The 15,972-nt window shown below is 46.6% G+C and overlaps 1 protein-coding gene across 1 annotated transcript in view; it reads right to left on the bottom strand.

Annotated features, from left to right (window-relative positions):
• The window catches only part of LOC145363509 (uncharacterized), a 137,558-nt gene that overhangs the window by 38,143 nt on the left and 83,443 nt on the right, over positions 1-15,972 (bottom strand). The window contains 3 exon segments of the mRNA XM_080218704.1: positions 2,883-2,893; positions 4,407-5,419; positions 7,396-7,437. Coding sequence (XP_080074830.1) covers positions 2,883-2,893; positions 4,407-5,419; positions 7,396-7,437 — 1,066 coding nt within the window.

Genomic DNA, 15,972 nt, shown 5'->3' with positions numbered 1-15,972 from the left:
TCTCCACCTAAATCTCCAACCGATCCATACCTGCTGTATGCTCATCGCTATCCACAATTCCACCAAGTTTTATGCTGTCCACAAACTTACTCATCAAACCAGTTACATTTTCCTCCAAATCATTTATATACATTGAAAATCAGTAAAGGTCCCAGCAGTGATCCCTTAGGAGGGCCACTAGTCACAGCACTTGATTCAGAAACATACCCTTCCACTGCTACCCTCTGTTAGAAGCCAGATTGGCCAAGACAAATAATAGGTCTGAAGATTGGGAGCAGTTTAGAATTCAACAAAGAACGACCAAGGGATTGATTAAGAAGGGGAAAATACGAAAAGTATGAAAGTAAGCTTGCAGGGAACGTAAAGACTGACAATAAGAGTTTCTATAGATATATGAAGAGAAAGAGGTTGTTGAAGACAAATGTAGGTCCCCTACAGACAGAAATGGGGAAATGTATAATAGAGGACAAAGAAATGGCTGAGCAACTGAATACATACATTTGGTTCTGTCTTCACAAAAGAGGACAATATTCAAATGTTGGAGAATGCGAGATTTAGTGAAAGAGAAGAATTGAGGGAGATCAATATTCGTAGAGAAATGGTGAAGGGATTGAAGGTGGATAAATCCCTAGGGCCTGATAATCTGCACCCCAGAGACCTTTTTAAGTGGCTCTAGAGATAATGGATGCATTGGTGGTCACCTTCCAGGATTCTACAGACTCTGGAACAGTCCCTGCAGATTGGAGGGAAGTCAATGTCACTCCAATGTTCAAAAAGCAAGGTAGGGAGAAAACAGGAAATTATGGACCAGTAAACTTAACATTGCTGGTGGGGAAAGTTCCGGAATCCATTGTTAAGGATTTAATAGCAGAGCACTTGGAAAGCAGTGGCAGGATCAGACAGCATGGATTTATGAAGGGAAAATCATGCTTGACAAATCTGTTGGAATTCTTTCAAGATGTAATTAGTGGAGTTGACAAGGGGGTAACCAGTCGATGTGGTATATTTGGTCTTTCAGAAAGCGTTTGACAAGGTCCTGCACAACTGATTATCCTGCAAGATTAAAGCACGTGGAATTGAGGGGAAGTGAAGATGAATAGAAAACTGGTTGGCAGAGAGGAAAGAAAGAGTAGGAATTAATGGATGTTTTTCAAATTGGCAGGCAGTAACTAGTGAGGTGCCACAGGGACCACTGCTGGGACCCCAGCTATTCACAATATAAATGATTTGGATGAGGGAACAAAATATAACATCTCAAAGTTTGCAGACACCAAGTTGGGTGGGAGGGTGAACTGTGACGAGGATGCAGAGATCCTTCAGAATGATGTGGACAGGCTGGGTGAGTGGGCTGATCAGTGGCAGATACCGTATAATTTGGATAAGTGTGAGGTTATTCACTTTGGAAGCAAAAACAAGGTGACAGATTACCACCTGAATGGCTGTAAATTAGGAGGGGGGAGGTGTGCAGCAGGACCTGAGTGTCTTTGTGTACCAGTCACTGAAGGTAAGCATGCAGGTGCAGCAGGCAGTAAAGAAGGCAAATGGCATGTTGGTCTTCATTGCGAGAGGTTTCAAGTACAGGAGCTGAGATGTGTTGTTGCAATTATACAGGATCTTGGTGAGGCCACACCTGGAATATTGTGTGCAGTTTTGGTCTCCTTTTCTGAGGAAGGATGTTCTTGCTCTTGAGGGAGTGCAGTGAAGGTTTACCGGGCTGATTCTGGGGATGGTGGGACTGATGTATGAGGAAAGATTGGCGAGGTTAGGATTGTTTTCACTGGAGTTCAGATGAATGCGGGGGAACTCATAGAGACTTATAAAATTCTAACAGGACTAGACTGAGTAGGTGCAAGGAGGATATTCCCAATGGTGAGGGAATCCAGAACCAGGGGTCACAGTCTGAAGATTCAGGGTAGACCATTTAGGATGGAGATGAGGAGACATTTCTTCATCCAAATAATGGTGAGCCTGTGGAATTCATTATCACAGGAAGTAGTTGATGCCAAAACATTGAATGTATTCAAGAGGTGGCTGGATATAGCACTTGGGGCAAATGGGGAAAAGCAGGATTAGGCTATTGAGTCGCATGATCAACCATGATTGTGATGAAGGGCAGAGCAGGCTTGAAGGGCCAAATGGCCTCCTCCTGCTTCTATTTTGTTTTTTTTGTATCCATCTTGCCAGCTCACCTCAGAACCCATGTGACTTCACCTTCTGCACCAGTCTGCCATGAGGGACCTTGTCAAAGGCCTTACATGTAGACAACATCCACTGCCCTACCCTCACCAATCATCTTCGTCACTTCCTTGAAAAACTCAATGAAGTTCATGAGACATGATCTCCCTTTCACAAAACCATGTCACCTCTCACTAATACATCCACTTATTTCCAAGTGGGAATAAATCCTGTCTGGAAGAATCCTCTCCAATAATTTCCCTACCACTGATGCAAGGTTCACCGACCTGTAATTACTTGGATTATTCTTGCTACCCTTCTTAAATGAACAACATTGGCTATTCTCCAATCCTCTGGAATCTCTCCTATAGAGAGTGAGGATACACAGTCTGTCTCTGTCTCTCTCTCTCTCTGTGCCATTGTCTGCATCTCTCTCTGCCTCTCTTTCTGTCTTTCTCCCTCTTAGTAAAAAGTCTGACAACACCAGGTTTTAGTCCAACCTATTTATTTGATAATATACTCGCAAGCTTTCGAGGGGTTACCCTCTTCGTCAGGTGACGAAGAGGGTAACCCCTCGAAAGCTTGCGAGTATATTATCAAATAAATAGGTTGGACTAAAACCTGGTGTTGTCAGACTTTTTACTGTGTTTACGCCAGTCCAACGCCGGCATACCCACATCATTTCTCCCTCTTTCACAGAGACAAACCAAGGGGAGACCTGAGAAAAAGGAAGAAAAATGAGCCATGCACATATACATCCAGCTCCCTGTGCACCTGTGTACCCCGTTCAGAATGGTACACCCAGTTGTATATTATCTTGATATTCCCCTCTGTGTTGTTTTGCCATGTGTCAACACAATGTGAAGTAATCCCAGCTTGATTCAATCTCGTGCAACTTCATGAACCTCTTCTCATTCAGAAGACTTGAAAATGACTAGAGGATTGAATTGTAAAAACCTTTATTCAGTTAAATTTCACATTTCCAATATTGGCAGCATCCTTATATAACCCGTCTGTGTCTGGCAGATCCGAGATCCTGGCAGAACTGTCTTTGCTGGGTTGAATCTGGTGGGAGCCGCAAAGATATTTGCCTCTCCCCTTCATCATTCACATGATTTGTGTTTATCCTGATTCACGCTGTCTACGTTGTTTGACGTTCCTCGTGTGAGGAGTTTCGACACTATTGAAAGCAGCACCCAGTGTTACTTAGTCTGTGAAACATCAACTGGTTCGAGTGTCTGTCTGTGATGGGCTGCACCCAACAGGAAGTGTGTTGCCACGAACGAGAGGCTCACTGAGATGTAGGCCGGCAATCCAGAGAGAAGTTTACAATTCAGGATGAGAGTCCATTCAAACAACAGATTTCTTGCATTTTGCGAACCTGTGACCGAGAAGGACAAGGGCAGCAGACACCTGGCAATGCCACCAACTAGAGAGGTTTCCCTCTGAGCCACTCAATATCCTGACCTGGAAATACTGTCGCTGGGGCAAAATCCTGTAACACCCTCCCTAACTGTGAGCGGAGCCACACCACGCGGGATCAAGAATACGTCTCGCAAAGGAGCAATTAGGGGTGAGCAACAAAAGCTGGTCTGGCCTTTAATGTTCAGGTCACAGGAACACGATAAAATTGCCTTCCCACACAAGAGGCGGTGGGGGGGGGGGGGGGCGCGGGGGGGGGGGGAGTGACGTTGAGGACTGGGAATTGAAATATGGTGGATCTCGGGGTCAAACCGGACAGATGGGTGAAGAGGGGCAAATGGAGGGGCCTGACGGCCCCTATCCTGTGTCTCAGCCTTCAGTCATGTGAACCTTTCAGTGCTTAATGAGGTCCGTGTGTGATGGCAATGATCGATGTGAAACTCAGTGTGAAGACAGGAAAACAGGTGATAAGCTGTGTGAGGGGTCACAGTAAGAACTGGCCATTGGGGGTTCCAGAGTTTGGGGGGGTGGTGGGAACGTGTGGCTGTAACTGGCACAGTGAGTGGGTGCAAACACAGCATGGTGGCAGCAGAGCGAGGGGAGGGTCTGGAAAACATCGGGTGCTTGTGGCCTGACTGTCTGTGCTTCTGCTTGATCCCCTGGCCACTATCGCTCACGTCGTCCAATCCCAGCATTGCCCTCCCCCCGCCAGTCGTCCTCCGCCAGTCCACCCCCGAAGGGTTCCTCAGGCACCTGCCCAGAGTGTCCCTCTCTCTCAACATCCTGCCCCCCCCCCTCCCCTCAGGAACAGCTGGAATCTCCCGCCACTGCGCTTGTGTCCTGGGTCCATCCCCAGTGCTCCCAGATCCAGCGCTCCCTCTCCCAGTGTGACCCGAGGCCACGGTTGGCCACGGCCCTCCCAGGGCTCAGCGCAGCCCCACCCCAGTGTCCCCAGATCCCGGGCTCCCTCCGCCACTCGCCCCAGACAGCCGGACGATCCCCTGGACTCCCAGAAGCGGCTTGGCCCGCAGTGCCAGCGGTGCCGGAGAGTGGGCAGGAAGCGGGGCGGGGGTCCGCGTAGCCAGCCGGCCTGGCCCCGGTGTGGACGCGCTGGTGGGTCAGCAGGTGGGAGGAGCGGGTGAAGCCTTTCCCGCAGAGGGAGCAGGCGAAGGGGCGCTCCCCGGTGTGGGTACGCTGGTGCCTGAGCAGGGTGGAGGACTGGGTGAAGCCCTTGCCACAGAGATTGCAGAGGAAGGGGCGCTCACCGGCATGCACCCGCTGGTGCCTCAGCTGGTTGGACATCTGGGTGAAGCCCTTCCCACACACCGTGCAGCGGAAGGGCCTCTCCCCGGTGTGAATGTGCCGGTGGCTCAGCAGGTGGGAGGACTGGGTGAAGCCTTTGCCACACACGGAGCAGGTGAAGGGGCGCTCGCCAGTGTGGACGGGCCGGTGGGTCAGCAGGTGGGACGAGCGGGTGAAACGCTTGCCGCACACGGGGCAGCTGAAGAGCCGCTCACCGGTGTGGCTGCGCCGGTGGGTCTCCAGTTCGGACGGGTAGTTGAATCCCTTGCCGCACTCGCCGCACTTGTACGGCTGCTGGCCGGTGTGGCTTCTCATGTGGACCTTGAGGTTGGAGGAGCGGCTGAAGGCGCAGTCGCACTGCGAGCATGGGAACGGTTTCTCCCCGCCACGTGCCCCACGCTGCTTCCCCTGCACCCTCCTGGGCCGATGACATTCTGCTCCTGATGCACTCAGCGACTCCGTCACATCTCCACGCATCTCACTGGATCTTGGTGCCGCCCAATCCGACCCTTCCAACTTCCTGCAAAGGAGGGAAGAGACAAATTAACACTGTCTCCTCCTCAAACCCAAGAACACATCCTTTCACGCTCCAAACCCAATCGAATATTTCCAAGTTATTGTCGGCACTGTCATGTACACAGTACCAGAAGGTGTGGGAGCAGGAGGAGGCCATTTGGCCCTCTGAGCCTATCCTGCCATTTGATACGATCAAAGGTTTTCCCTTGCCTCCCATTCAGTGGTTAGTTAGTTTGTGTACAACTAAGAAAGTTGATAAGTGTCACTTTGTGTGTAATGAAGTCAGTTGAGGTGAGTTACTTTGTGTATATCAAGGAAAGCTGAGATTAGTTACTTTATGTATAACAAACAAAGTTGAAGTTCATGACCGTGTGTATAACAAAATCCGTGAGAGTAGTTTGTACAACAAAGAAAGTTGAGGTCAGTTAGTTCATGTACTAATGAATGGAATCGGCTGCCGTCAGTGGTGGTGGAGGCGAACTCGCTGGGGTCTTTTAAAAGACTTCTGGATGAGTATATGGGGTTTAATGAGATTGAGGGTTATAGATAGGTCTGTAGGTTGGTAGGTGATGTGATCGGCGCAACTTGTGGGCCGAAGGGCCTGTTTGTGCTGTAGTGTTCTATGTTCTATGTTCTATGTTCTATGTACATTGCTTAAATCAAAAATAAGCCAAAATAGGGTAATTTCTTAGTCCCTTTCAAAGTTTCTGAACTAGTCCCGAACACTTATCACATCAGATCAGTTCTGATCTCATTGATTAGTGAAGGAGACTCAATGAACCCAATGGCCTCCTTCTGCTCCTCCCTCTGATGGTTCCACTGCTCTCTGGGGGAGAGAATATTTCCAATGGGATCAACCCTTTGAGAGATAAGAATTCTCCTCCTCTGTTTAAAAAGGGAGACACCCGACGGTGAAATAACGGCCCCTCACTTTGGTCAACCCAAATGTCCCCTCTCTTTGATCAGCCTCTTTCAGATGTCCTCCCCAACCAGCCATCTCAGGAGACTTGGTGAGCGGCTGCAGTGTGTCAGTGATGGGAGAGGCTGAACGATAGAATCCTCAAATCCCTACAGTGCAGAAGGAGGGCCAATTCAGCCCATCGAGTCCGCACCAACTCTCCAAAACAGAATCGGAAACAAGCCCCCTCCTCCAACCTATCGCCGTGATCCTGCGCATTTCTCCTGGTTAATCTCCCTAATGTACACACCTTGGGACAGTAAGGGGCAATTTAACACGGTCAATCCTCCAACATGCACATCTTAGGACGCTAAGGGGCAACTTTGCATGGCCAATCCACCTAACCTGCACATACAACAAAGAACAAAGAAAATTACAGCAAAGGAACAGGCCCTTCAGTCTTCCAATCCTTCACCGACCAGGCTGTCATCTAAACTAAAACTCCCAACCCTTTTGGGGACTGTTTCCCTCTATTCCCACCCTATTCATTTATTTGTCAAGACACCCCTTAAAAGTCATGTTCGTATCTGCTTCCACTGCCTTCCCCGACAGTGAATTTCAGGCCCTCATCACCCTCTGTGTAAAAATCTTGCCTTGTACATCTCCTTAAAAATTTATTCCTCGTACCTTAAACATATACCTCCTAGTAATGATTCTTCCACCCTGGTAAAAAGCCTCTGACTATCCACTCTGTCCATGCCCCTCATAATCTTGTAGACTTCTATCAGATCGCCCCTCAACCTCTGTCGCTCCAGTGAAAACAATTCAAGTTTCTCCAAACTCTCCTCATCACTAATGCTCCCCACGTCAGTTCTACAAATAAAAGCAACATATTCAAGTCATGTGCTTCTGATCTATTAGCCAGAAGCTTGGCAGCGTATAGTTCCCTGTTGCTCTCTCTAAGGCAAAAGTGTTAGCAAGTCGCCCCTGATTGGCAAACTTTCCTTGCTGACAGTAGTGATCATTTGAAATTTGGCATTCTTGGGTTTGTCCTGACAAAAACCCTCATCAACCTGTCTCACTTTCCAGCAAAGTTCAAGCGTTGTCTGTTCGTTGCTGGAAACCTGGAATACGAAACAAAATGTGCTAGAAATAATCACCAGGTAAGCCACGGAGATTTGGTGCAAACTTTGCAAGGTTGATAAATTTTAAAGAGAGTTAGAATGACAAAGAGCGCATTCTTCAAATGTAAAGAGTCATTCAGCAAAGTATTCTTCAAAATATTCTCAAGACTGATTTGGAGTAAATAAAAACGAAAAATGCAGGAAATACTCAACAACTGGCAGCATCCAGCAGAAGCTTTTTTCTCTCTGCAGGTGTTGCCAGACCGACTGATTATTACCAGCATTTTCTTTATTTTGGATTTTCATCATTCACAGTATTTTGCTTCTGCGGTTTGAAGTGTCTTGTTCTCCCTGGAATGACGGAAGCTGAGGGGTGACCTGATAGAAATTTGTAAAATTATGAGGGGTAGAGATAGGGTGAACAGTTGGAAGCTTTTTCCCAGGGCAGAAATGACAATTAGAAGGGGGCACAAGTTCAAGGTAAAGGGGGAAAGGATCAGTGGAGATGTGCAGGGGAAGTTTGTTTATACAGAGGGTGGTGGAGGCCTGGAATGCACTGCCAAGTGAGATGGTTGAGGCAGATTCGTTAGTCACATTTAAGACTTATCTGGATAGGCACATGAACAGACGGGGAGTAGAAGGATTCAAGCACTTGGTCTATATAGGACGTGATTGGTGCAGGCTTGGAGGACTGAAGGGCCTGTTCCTGTGCTGCACCATTCTTTGTTCTTTGCACGCAGGACTGAAATGTGGATCTTGAGAAAAGCAGACGTCCAAAGACCAGTCTATTGTGTAGTAGTGAGTTTTGCAACAGGGTTTTATGAAAGGTAAATCATGTTTGACAAATTTGCATTAATTCTTTGAGGATGTAACATAGAGGATAGACAGAGGAGAACCTGTAGATGTAATGTATTTAGATTTTCAGAAGGCATTTGACAAGGTGTCACCTAAGAGAATGGTGCATAAAGTAAAAGCTCATGGTATTGAAGAAAGTGTATTTGTGTGGATTGAAAACTAGCTGTCAGATAGAATAAACAGGTCCTTTTCAGAGTGGAATGAGTGCTGCTGGGATCGCAATTGTTAACTACTCACATTAATGACCTGGAGGAAGGAACAGAATGTAAGGTTTATAAATTTGATACAAAGATAGGTGGAAGGGCATGAGAATATTGTGATTTTGCAATGAGATATAGATTGATTGGGTAACTGGGCGTAAACCTGGCAAGTGGAATTTATTGTGTGGAGTGTGAGGTCATGCATTTCAGTAGGAGGATTCAAAAGACAGATTATTATCTAAGTGGATAGCAGGACTAGGGGGCACAGCCTCAAGATAAGGGAGGGGGAGTTTAGATCGGAGTTGAGGAGGAACTTCTTCACTCAAAGGGTGGTGAATCTCTGGAATTCTCTGTCCGTTGAAGTGGTGGAAGCTACCTCGCTAAATATATTTAAGTCACGGGTAGATAGGTTTTTGATAGACAAGGGAATTAAGGGTTATGGGGAGAAAGCAGGAAAGTGGAACTGATCCACTTCAGATCAGCCATGATCTTATTGAATGGCAGGGCAGGCTCGAAGGGCTAGATGGCCTACTCCTGCTCCTATTTCTTAAGTTCTTATGTTCTTATGTAACATCCTAGTAAATCTTTTCTCTATCCTATCCAAAGCCTCCACATCCTTCTGGTAGTGTGGCTACCAGAATTGAGCGCTATATTCCAAGTGCGGCCTAACTAAAGTTCTATTAAGCTGCAACATGGCATGCCAATTTTTAAACTTAATGCCCAGGCCAATAAAGGCAAGCATGCTGTATACCTCCTTGATTACCTTCTCCACCTGCATTGCTACTTTCAGTGACCTGTGTACCTATACACCCTTTGCTTATCAATACTCTTAAAGGTTCTGCCATTTACTATATATTTCCTATCTGTATTCGACCTTCCAAAATACATTACCTCACATTTATCCAGATTAAACTCCATCTGTCAACTTTCTGGCCAAATGTCCAACTGATCTATATTCTGCTGTATCCTTTGATAGTCCTTATCGCTATCCACAATTCCATCACCTCTGTGTCATCCGCAAACTTATGCCCAGCAATTCCTTCCCTTGACTCTCTCAGTATATTCCATCAGGCCCTTGGGACTTGTCTACCTTAAAGCATTCAAGACCCCCAATACCTCCTCCTTTTTGATTTCAACATGACGATAAGACCAGACACAGAAGCAGAATTAGGCCACTTGGCCCATCGAGTCTGCTCCACCATTCAATCAAGGCTGATATTTTTCTCATCCCCATTCTCCTGCCTTTTCTCCATAACCTCTGATCCCTTTATTAATCAAGAATCAATCTATCTCTGTCTTAAAGAACTCAATGACCTGGCCTCCACAGTCTTCTGTGGCAAAGAGTTCCACACATTCACTACTCTCCAGCTGAACAAATTCCTCATCATCTCTGTTTTAAAGGATCGTCCCTTTAGCCTGAGGTTATGCCCTCTGGTTCTAGCTTTTCCTACTAGTGGAAACATCCTCTCCACATCCGCTCTATCCTGTAAGTTTCAATGAGATCCTCCCTCATCCTTCTAAACTCCAATGAGTAAAGACCCAAAGTCCTCAACTGTTCCTCATTCGACAAGCTCTTTATTTCAGGGATCATTCTTGTGAACCTTCTCTGGAACCTTTCCAAGGCCAGCACATCCCTTCTCAGATATGGGGCCCAAAACCACTCACAATACTCCAAATGGGGTCTGACCAGAGCCATATACAGCCTTAGAAGTATATCTCTGCTGTTATATTCTTGCCCTCTCGACATGAATGCTAACAGTGCATTTGCCTTCCTAACTGCTGACTGAACCTGCATGTTAACCCGAAGAGAATAGAGTCATTTAGTCATAGAGGAAACAGGCCCCTCAGCCCAATTTGTCCATGCCATTTTTTTTTTGTTAAACCCTGAAGCTAGTCCCAATTGCCCACATTTGGCCTATTATCCCTCAATACCCATCTTACCCATGTAACTGTCTAAATGCTTTTTAAAAGACAAAATTGTACCTGCCACTACTGCCACCTCTGGCAGCTTGTTCCAGACACTCACCACCCTCTGCGTGAAGAAATTCCTCCTCTGGACCCTTTTATATCTCTCCCCTCTCACCTTAAACCTGTGCCCTCTAGTTTCAGACTCCCCTACCTTTAGGAAAAGATATTGACTATCTAGCCCCTCATTATTTTATAAACCTCTATAAGGTCACCCCTCAGCTTTCAACGTTCCAAAGAAAAAAGTCCGAGTCTATCAAGCCTCTCCTTATAACTCAAACCATCAAGTCCCAGTAGCATCCCAGTAAATCCTTTCTGCACTCTTTCTCGTTTAATAATATTCTTTCTATAATAGGATGACCAGAACTGTACACAAGATTCCAAGTGTGGCCTTACCAATGTCTTGTACAACTTCAACAAGACGTCCCAACTCCTGTATTTAATGTTCTGACCAATGAAACCAAGCATGCTGAATGCCTTCTTCACCATTCTGACCACCTGTGACTCCACTTTCAAGGATCTATGAACCTGTACCCCTAGATTTCTTTGATCTATAACTCTCCCCAACACCCTACCATTAACTGAGTAAGTCCTGCCCTGGTTCAATCTACCAAAATGCATCACCTTGCATTTATTTAAATTAAACTCCATCTGCCATTCGTCATCCCACTGGGCCAAATGATCCCGTTGCAATTGGAGATAACTTTCTTCACTGTCCACTATGCCACCAATCTTGGTGCCATCCACAACTTACTAACAATGCCTCCTATATTCTCATCCAAATCATTAATATGAATGACAAATAACAGTGGACCCAGCACTGATCCCTGAGGCACACCGCTGGTCACAGGCCTCCAGTTTGAAAAACAAACCTCTACAAACACCGACTGGCTTCTGTCATCAAGTCAAGTTTATATCCATTTGGCTACTTCACCCTGGATCCTGTGAGATTTAAACTTATATAACAACCTACCATGTGATACCTTGTCATCGCTTTAAGGCAGACAAGTCCCCAGGGCCTGATGGAATATACCCCAGAATACTGAGACAGTCAAGGGAGGAAATTGTCAAGGACCTTGCTAAAGTCCATGTAGACAACATCAATTGCACTGCCCTCATCTACCTTCTTGGTTACCCCTTCAAAAAAAACTTAATTAATTTGTGAGACATGATTTTCCACTCACAAAGCCATGTTGACTGTCCCAAGTCAGTCCTTGCATCTCTAAATGCCTGTAAGTCCTATCTCTCAAAACACCTTCAACAACTAACCCATTACAGATGTGAGGCTCACTGGCCTGTAGTTCCCAGGCTTTTCCCTGTAGCCCTTTTTAAACAAAGGCACAACATTTGCCACTCTCCAATCTTCAGGCACCTCCCCCGTGACTATCGATAATTTAAATAGCTCGGCTCGGGGACCTGCAATTTCCTCCCTAGCCTCCCACAATATCCTGGGATACACTTCATCAGGTCCCAGGGATTCATCTACCTTGATGCGCTTTAAGACTTCCAACACTTCCTTCTCTATAATATGTACACTCCTCAAGAATCACTGTTTATTTCCCCAAATTCACTAACATCTATGCTTTACTCAACAGTAAATACTGATGAGAAATATTCATTTAGGATCTCATCCATCTCTTGTGGATCTGCACAGAGATGACCTTATTGATCCTTAAGAGGCCTTTTGGCCTTCATGTATTTGTAGAAGCTTTTTGGACTCTCCTTAGCCATATCTGCCAAAACAATCTCGTCTTCCCTTTTTGCCCTCCCGATTTCTCTCTTAAGTCTACTCCAACACCCCCTATACTGTTAAAGGGATCCACTTGATCCCAGCTGCCTATGCATGTCATGTGCCTTCTTCTTCTTCTTGACCAGGGGCCAGAATCCTGAACAATGACTCCCAATTCCCTTTGTGTTTCTAATTTCCTAAGCATTTTCCCATTTAGAAAATAGTCTATGCCTCCATTCCTCCTTCCAAAGTGCATAACCTCAGACTTTTCCACATTGTATTCCATCTGCCACTTCTTTGTCCACTCTCCTAATCTATCCAAATTCTTCTGCAACCACCCCCCCCGCTTCTTCAATATACTGTCCCTCTACATATCTTTGTATCATCTGCAAACTCAGCATTAGTGTCTTCAATTCCTTCCACCAAATCGTAATGTATATTGTGAAAAGTTTTTGGGCCACTCCACCTAACGTGCACATCTTTGGCACAAAGAACATAGAACATAGAACATTACAGCGCAGAACAGGCCCTTCGGCCCACGATGTTGCGCCGACCAGTTAAAAAACAATGACCCTCTAACCTAAACCAATCCCTTTTCGTCCATAAACCTATCCACGGATCTCTTAAACGCCCCCAAACTAGGCGCATTTACAACTGCAGCAGGCAGGGCATTCCAATCCCTCACCACCCTCTGGGTAAAGAACCTACCCCTGACATCCGTCCTATAACTACCCCCCCTTAATTTAAAGCCATGCCCCCTCGTGCTAGCAATTTGCCATGGCCAATCCACCAAACCCGCAGATCTTCTGACACTAAGTGTCAATTTATCATGTTAATCCATCTAAACTGCACATCTTTGGACACTGAGGGGAATTTAGCATGATCAATCCACCTCACCTGCACATCTTTGGACACTAAGGGGCAATTTAGCACGGCCATTCCACCGTCTTTGTACACTAAGGGACAAACAAGCATGGCAAAACCACCTCACAGACACATCTTTGGACTATGGGAGAAAACGCACGCAGACGTGGGGAGAATGTGCAAACTCCATACAGACAGAGATCCAAGGCTGGAAATGAATCTGGGTCCCAGGAGCTGTGAGGCAGCAGTGCTAACCACTGTGCCACCATGAAAGCTTAAGGTGGTGGAAGGGCTGCTTTGTCCTGGATGGCGTTGATCTTTGAGTGTTGTTGGAACCATTCAGACAAGTGGGGAGTATTCCACCACACTCCAGGCTTGTGCCTTGTGGATGCTGGACAGACTTTGTGGGGTCAGCAGGTTAGATACTGATTGGGAGAGATGATTACTGCTCAGATGGTGGATGAGAACAGTGATGCTCTCCCAAAGTTCAGTGCGGCCAACACTGCCTTTTCTTTGGTGACATACAAATGACTTGGAGAGAGGAATAGAGGGGAAACATTACAAACCGAGTCAGCCACCATGTTTGGAAAAGAGACAAACAGTGAGAAGGACAACAACTTAAATGAAGAGGAAAATAGAGGAATAAAATAAGAAGGAGAATATCAGAATGAATTGAATGACTCAAGGTGCTGAATTCTTGGAGAAAAGTTGAGGAGAAGTTGGAAAGAAAGAATAGACGATTGGAAAGTGTGCAGAAAAAGAGGGATCATGCAGTGCACGGCAAGAGGACTCGAACTGGTTGAGAGACATTGAAAGAGACATTGAAGGCACTGGGACCCAATGGACGAGAGGATATTGAAGGTACTGGGACACATTGCAATGTTGAAGATAATGGGACCACGTGGGAGAATGGATATTGGGACCCAGTCAGATAGTGGATATTAAAGGTACTGGGAGACGTTGAGAGAGTGATTATTGAAGGTACTGGAACACACTGAGGAAGTTCATATTCAAGGTACTGGGAGGCACTGACAGAGTGGATGTTGAATGAATGTCCTTAGACTCACCAGGATATCAGGGACTCTGGGCTGATATTTGAAAGTTACTCTCAACAGCTGCAATCTCATTCCATTTTCGTGCTGAAGGTTTGTTCTTCCTGGCTGGGTCAGGTAAGGGTCATGATGTGGGTATGCCGGTGTTGGACTGGCGTAAACACAGTAAAAAGTCTGACAACACCAGGTTTTAGTCCAACCTATTTATTTGATAATATACTCACAAGCTTTCGAGGGACACCCTCTTCGTCAGGTGAATGGAGAGTTCTGGCCTCAGACAGAGCATATAAAGCACAGACAGTTTAGAGATTACTCTCTAATTCTCTAACAGTAATCTCTAAACTGTCTGTGCTTTATATGCTCTGTCTGAGGCCAGAACTCTCCATTCACCTGACGAAGAGGGTGTCCCTCGAAAGCTTGTGAGTATATTATCAAATAAATAGGTTGGACTAAAACCTGGTGTTGTCAGACTTTTTACTCAGGTAAGGGTAACAGAGAGGGGAAATAAGAATGTGTAATCAGGAGAGAACGAAGACTCTGGCAGGCTCTAGGGATCACTCCAGGGTAGAATGAGAATGCTGAGCCAATCAGGTTTTGACACAGTGGGTGAAAATTGTCTGAATACTTGTTATAACGTCTCATTACAGCAGTCATCTCCATTCCCACTTTCCATTCTCTCCGATGGTTAATTTAGTGGCAGTTGTGATCCTATTCTGGGGAAAGTGCAGTCTCTCTACTTCCTCCATTCACTACCTGGTGGCCCTGTCATTATCACAGATGTCGTTGAGCTGGATCAATCATTATTCTTTCCCGGAATCTTTCCTGAACATCATTCCTCTGTTTGGTATTATCAGTGTCCTGGTTCATACAGCAGCAAACTATTCCATCTGGTTCCGCATCACTTTCCCCTTTGATCGATTTGTGGCCATATATTGCCAGAGGTTAATCCCGAGCAGTTCTGTGACACAGGTCTCTGCTCTATGGGTCGTTTCAGTAAGAAGTCTGACAAAACGTTGTGCTCTATGGGCTGTTCCCAGGGACGGGGACTCTGTGCTCTATGGGCTGTTCCCAGGGACGGGGACTCTGTGCTCTATGGGCTGTTCCCAGGGACGGGGACTCTGTGCTCTATGGGCTGTTCCCAGGGACGGGGACTCTGTGCTCTACGGGCTATTCCCAGGGACGGAGACTCTGTGCTCTACGGTCTGTTCCCAGGGACGGGGACTCTGTGCTCTACGGGCTGTTCCCAGGGACGGGGACTCTGTGCTCTACGGGCTGTTCCCAGGGACGGGGACTCTGTGCTCTACGGGCTGTTCCCAGGGACGGGGACTCTGTGCTCTACGGGCTGTTCCCAGGGACGGGGACTCTGTGCTCTACGGGATGTTCCCAGGGACGGGGACTCTGTGCTCTACGGGCTGTTCCCAGGGGCGGGGACTCTGTGCTCTACGGGCTGTTCCCAGGGACGGGGACTCTGTGCTCTATGGGCTATTCCCAGGGACGGGGACTCTGTGAGAGTGGTTATGGAAGGCACTGGGATACATTGAGAGAGTGTCTAATGAAGGTATTGGGACACATTGAAAGTGGATATTGAAAGGACCGGGACATATTGCAAGAGTGGTTATTGAAGGTAGTGGCCATTGAGAAAGTGAATATTGAAGGGACTGGGGCCCAGTGAGAGAGTGGATATTGAAGGGACTGCGTCACATTGAGAGACTCGATATTGAAGTATTGGGACGTGTTGAGAGAGCCAGAGGTACCGGGAGACATAGAGAGAGTGGATATTCAAGGTGTGGGAAACACTGAGCTAGTGGGCATTGAAGGTAGTGGGACGTAGTGGGAGAGTGGACATTGAAGATACTGGGACACTTTGAGG

This window comes from Carcharhinus amblyrhynchos, unplaced genomic scaffold (assembly GCF_965287045.1).
Source record: "Carcharhinus amblyrhynchos unplaced genomic scaffold, sCarAmb.v2.hapA scaffold_39, whole genome shotgun sequence".
NCBI lineage: Eukaryota > Metazoa > Chordata > Chondrichthyes > Carcharhiniformes > Carcharhinidae > Carcharhinus > Carcharhinus amblyrhynchos.
This window is presented reverse-complemented; position numbering and strand designations above follow the sequence as displayed.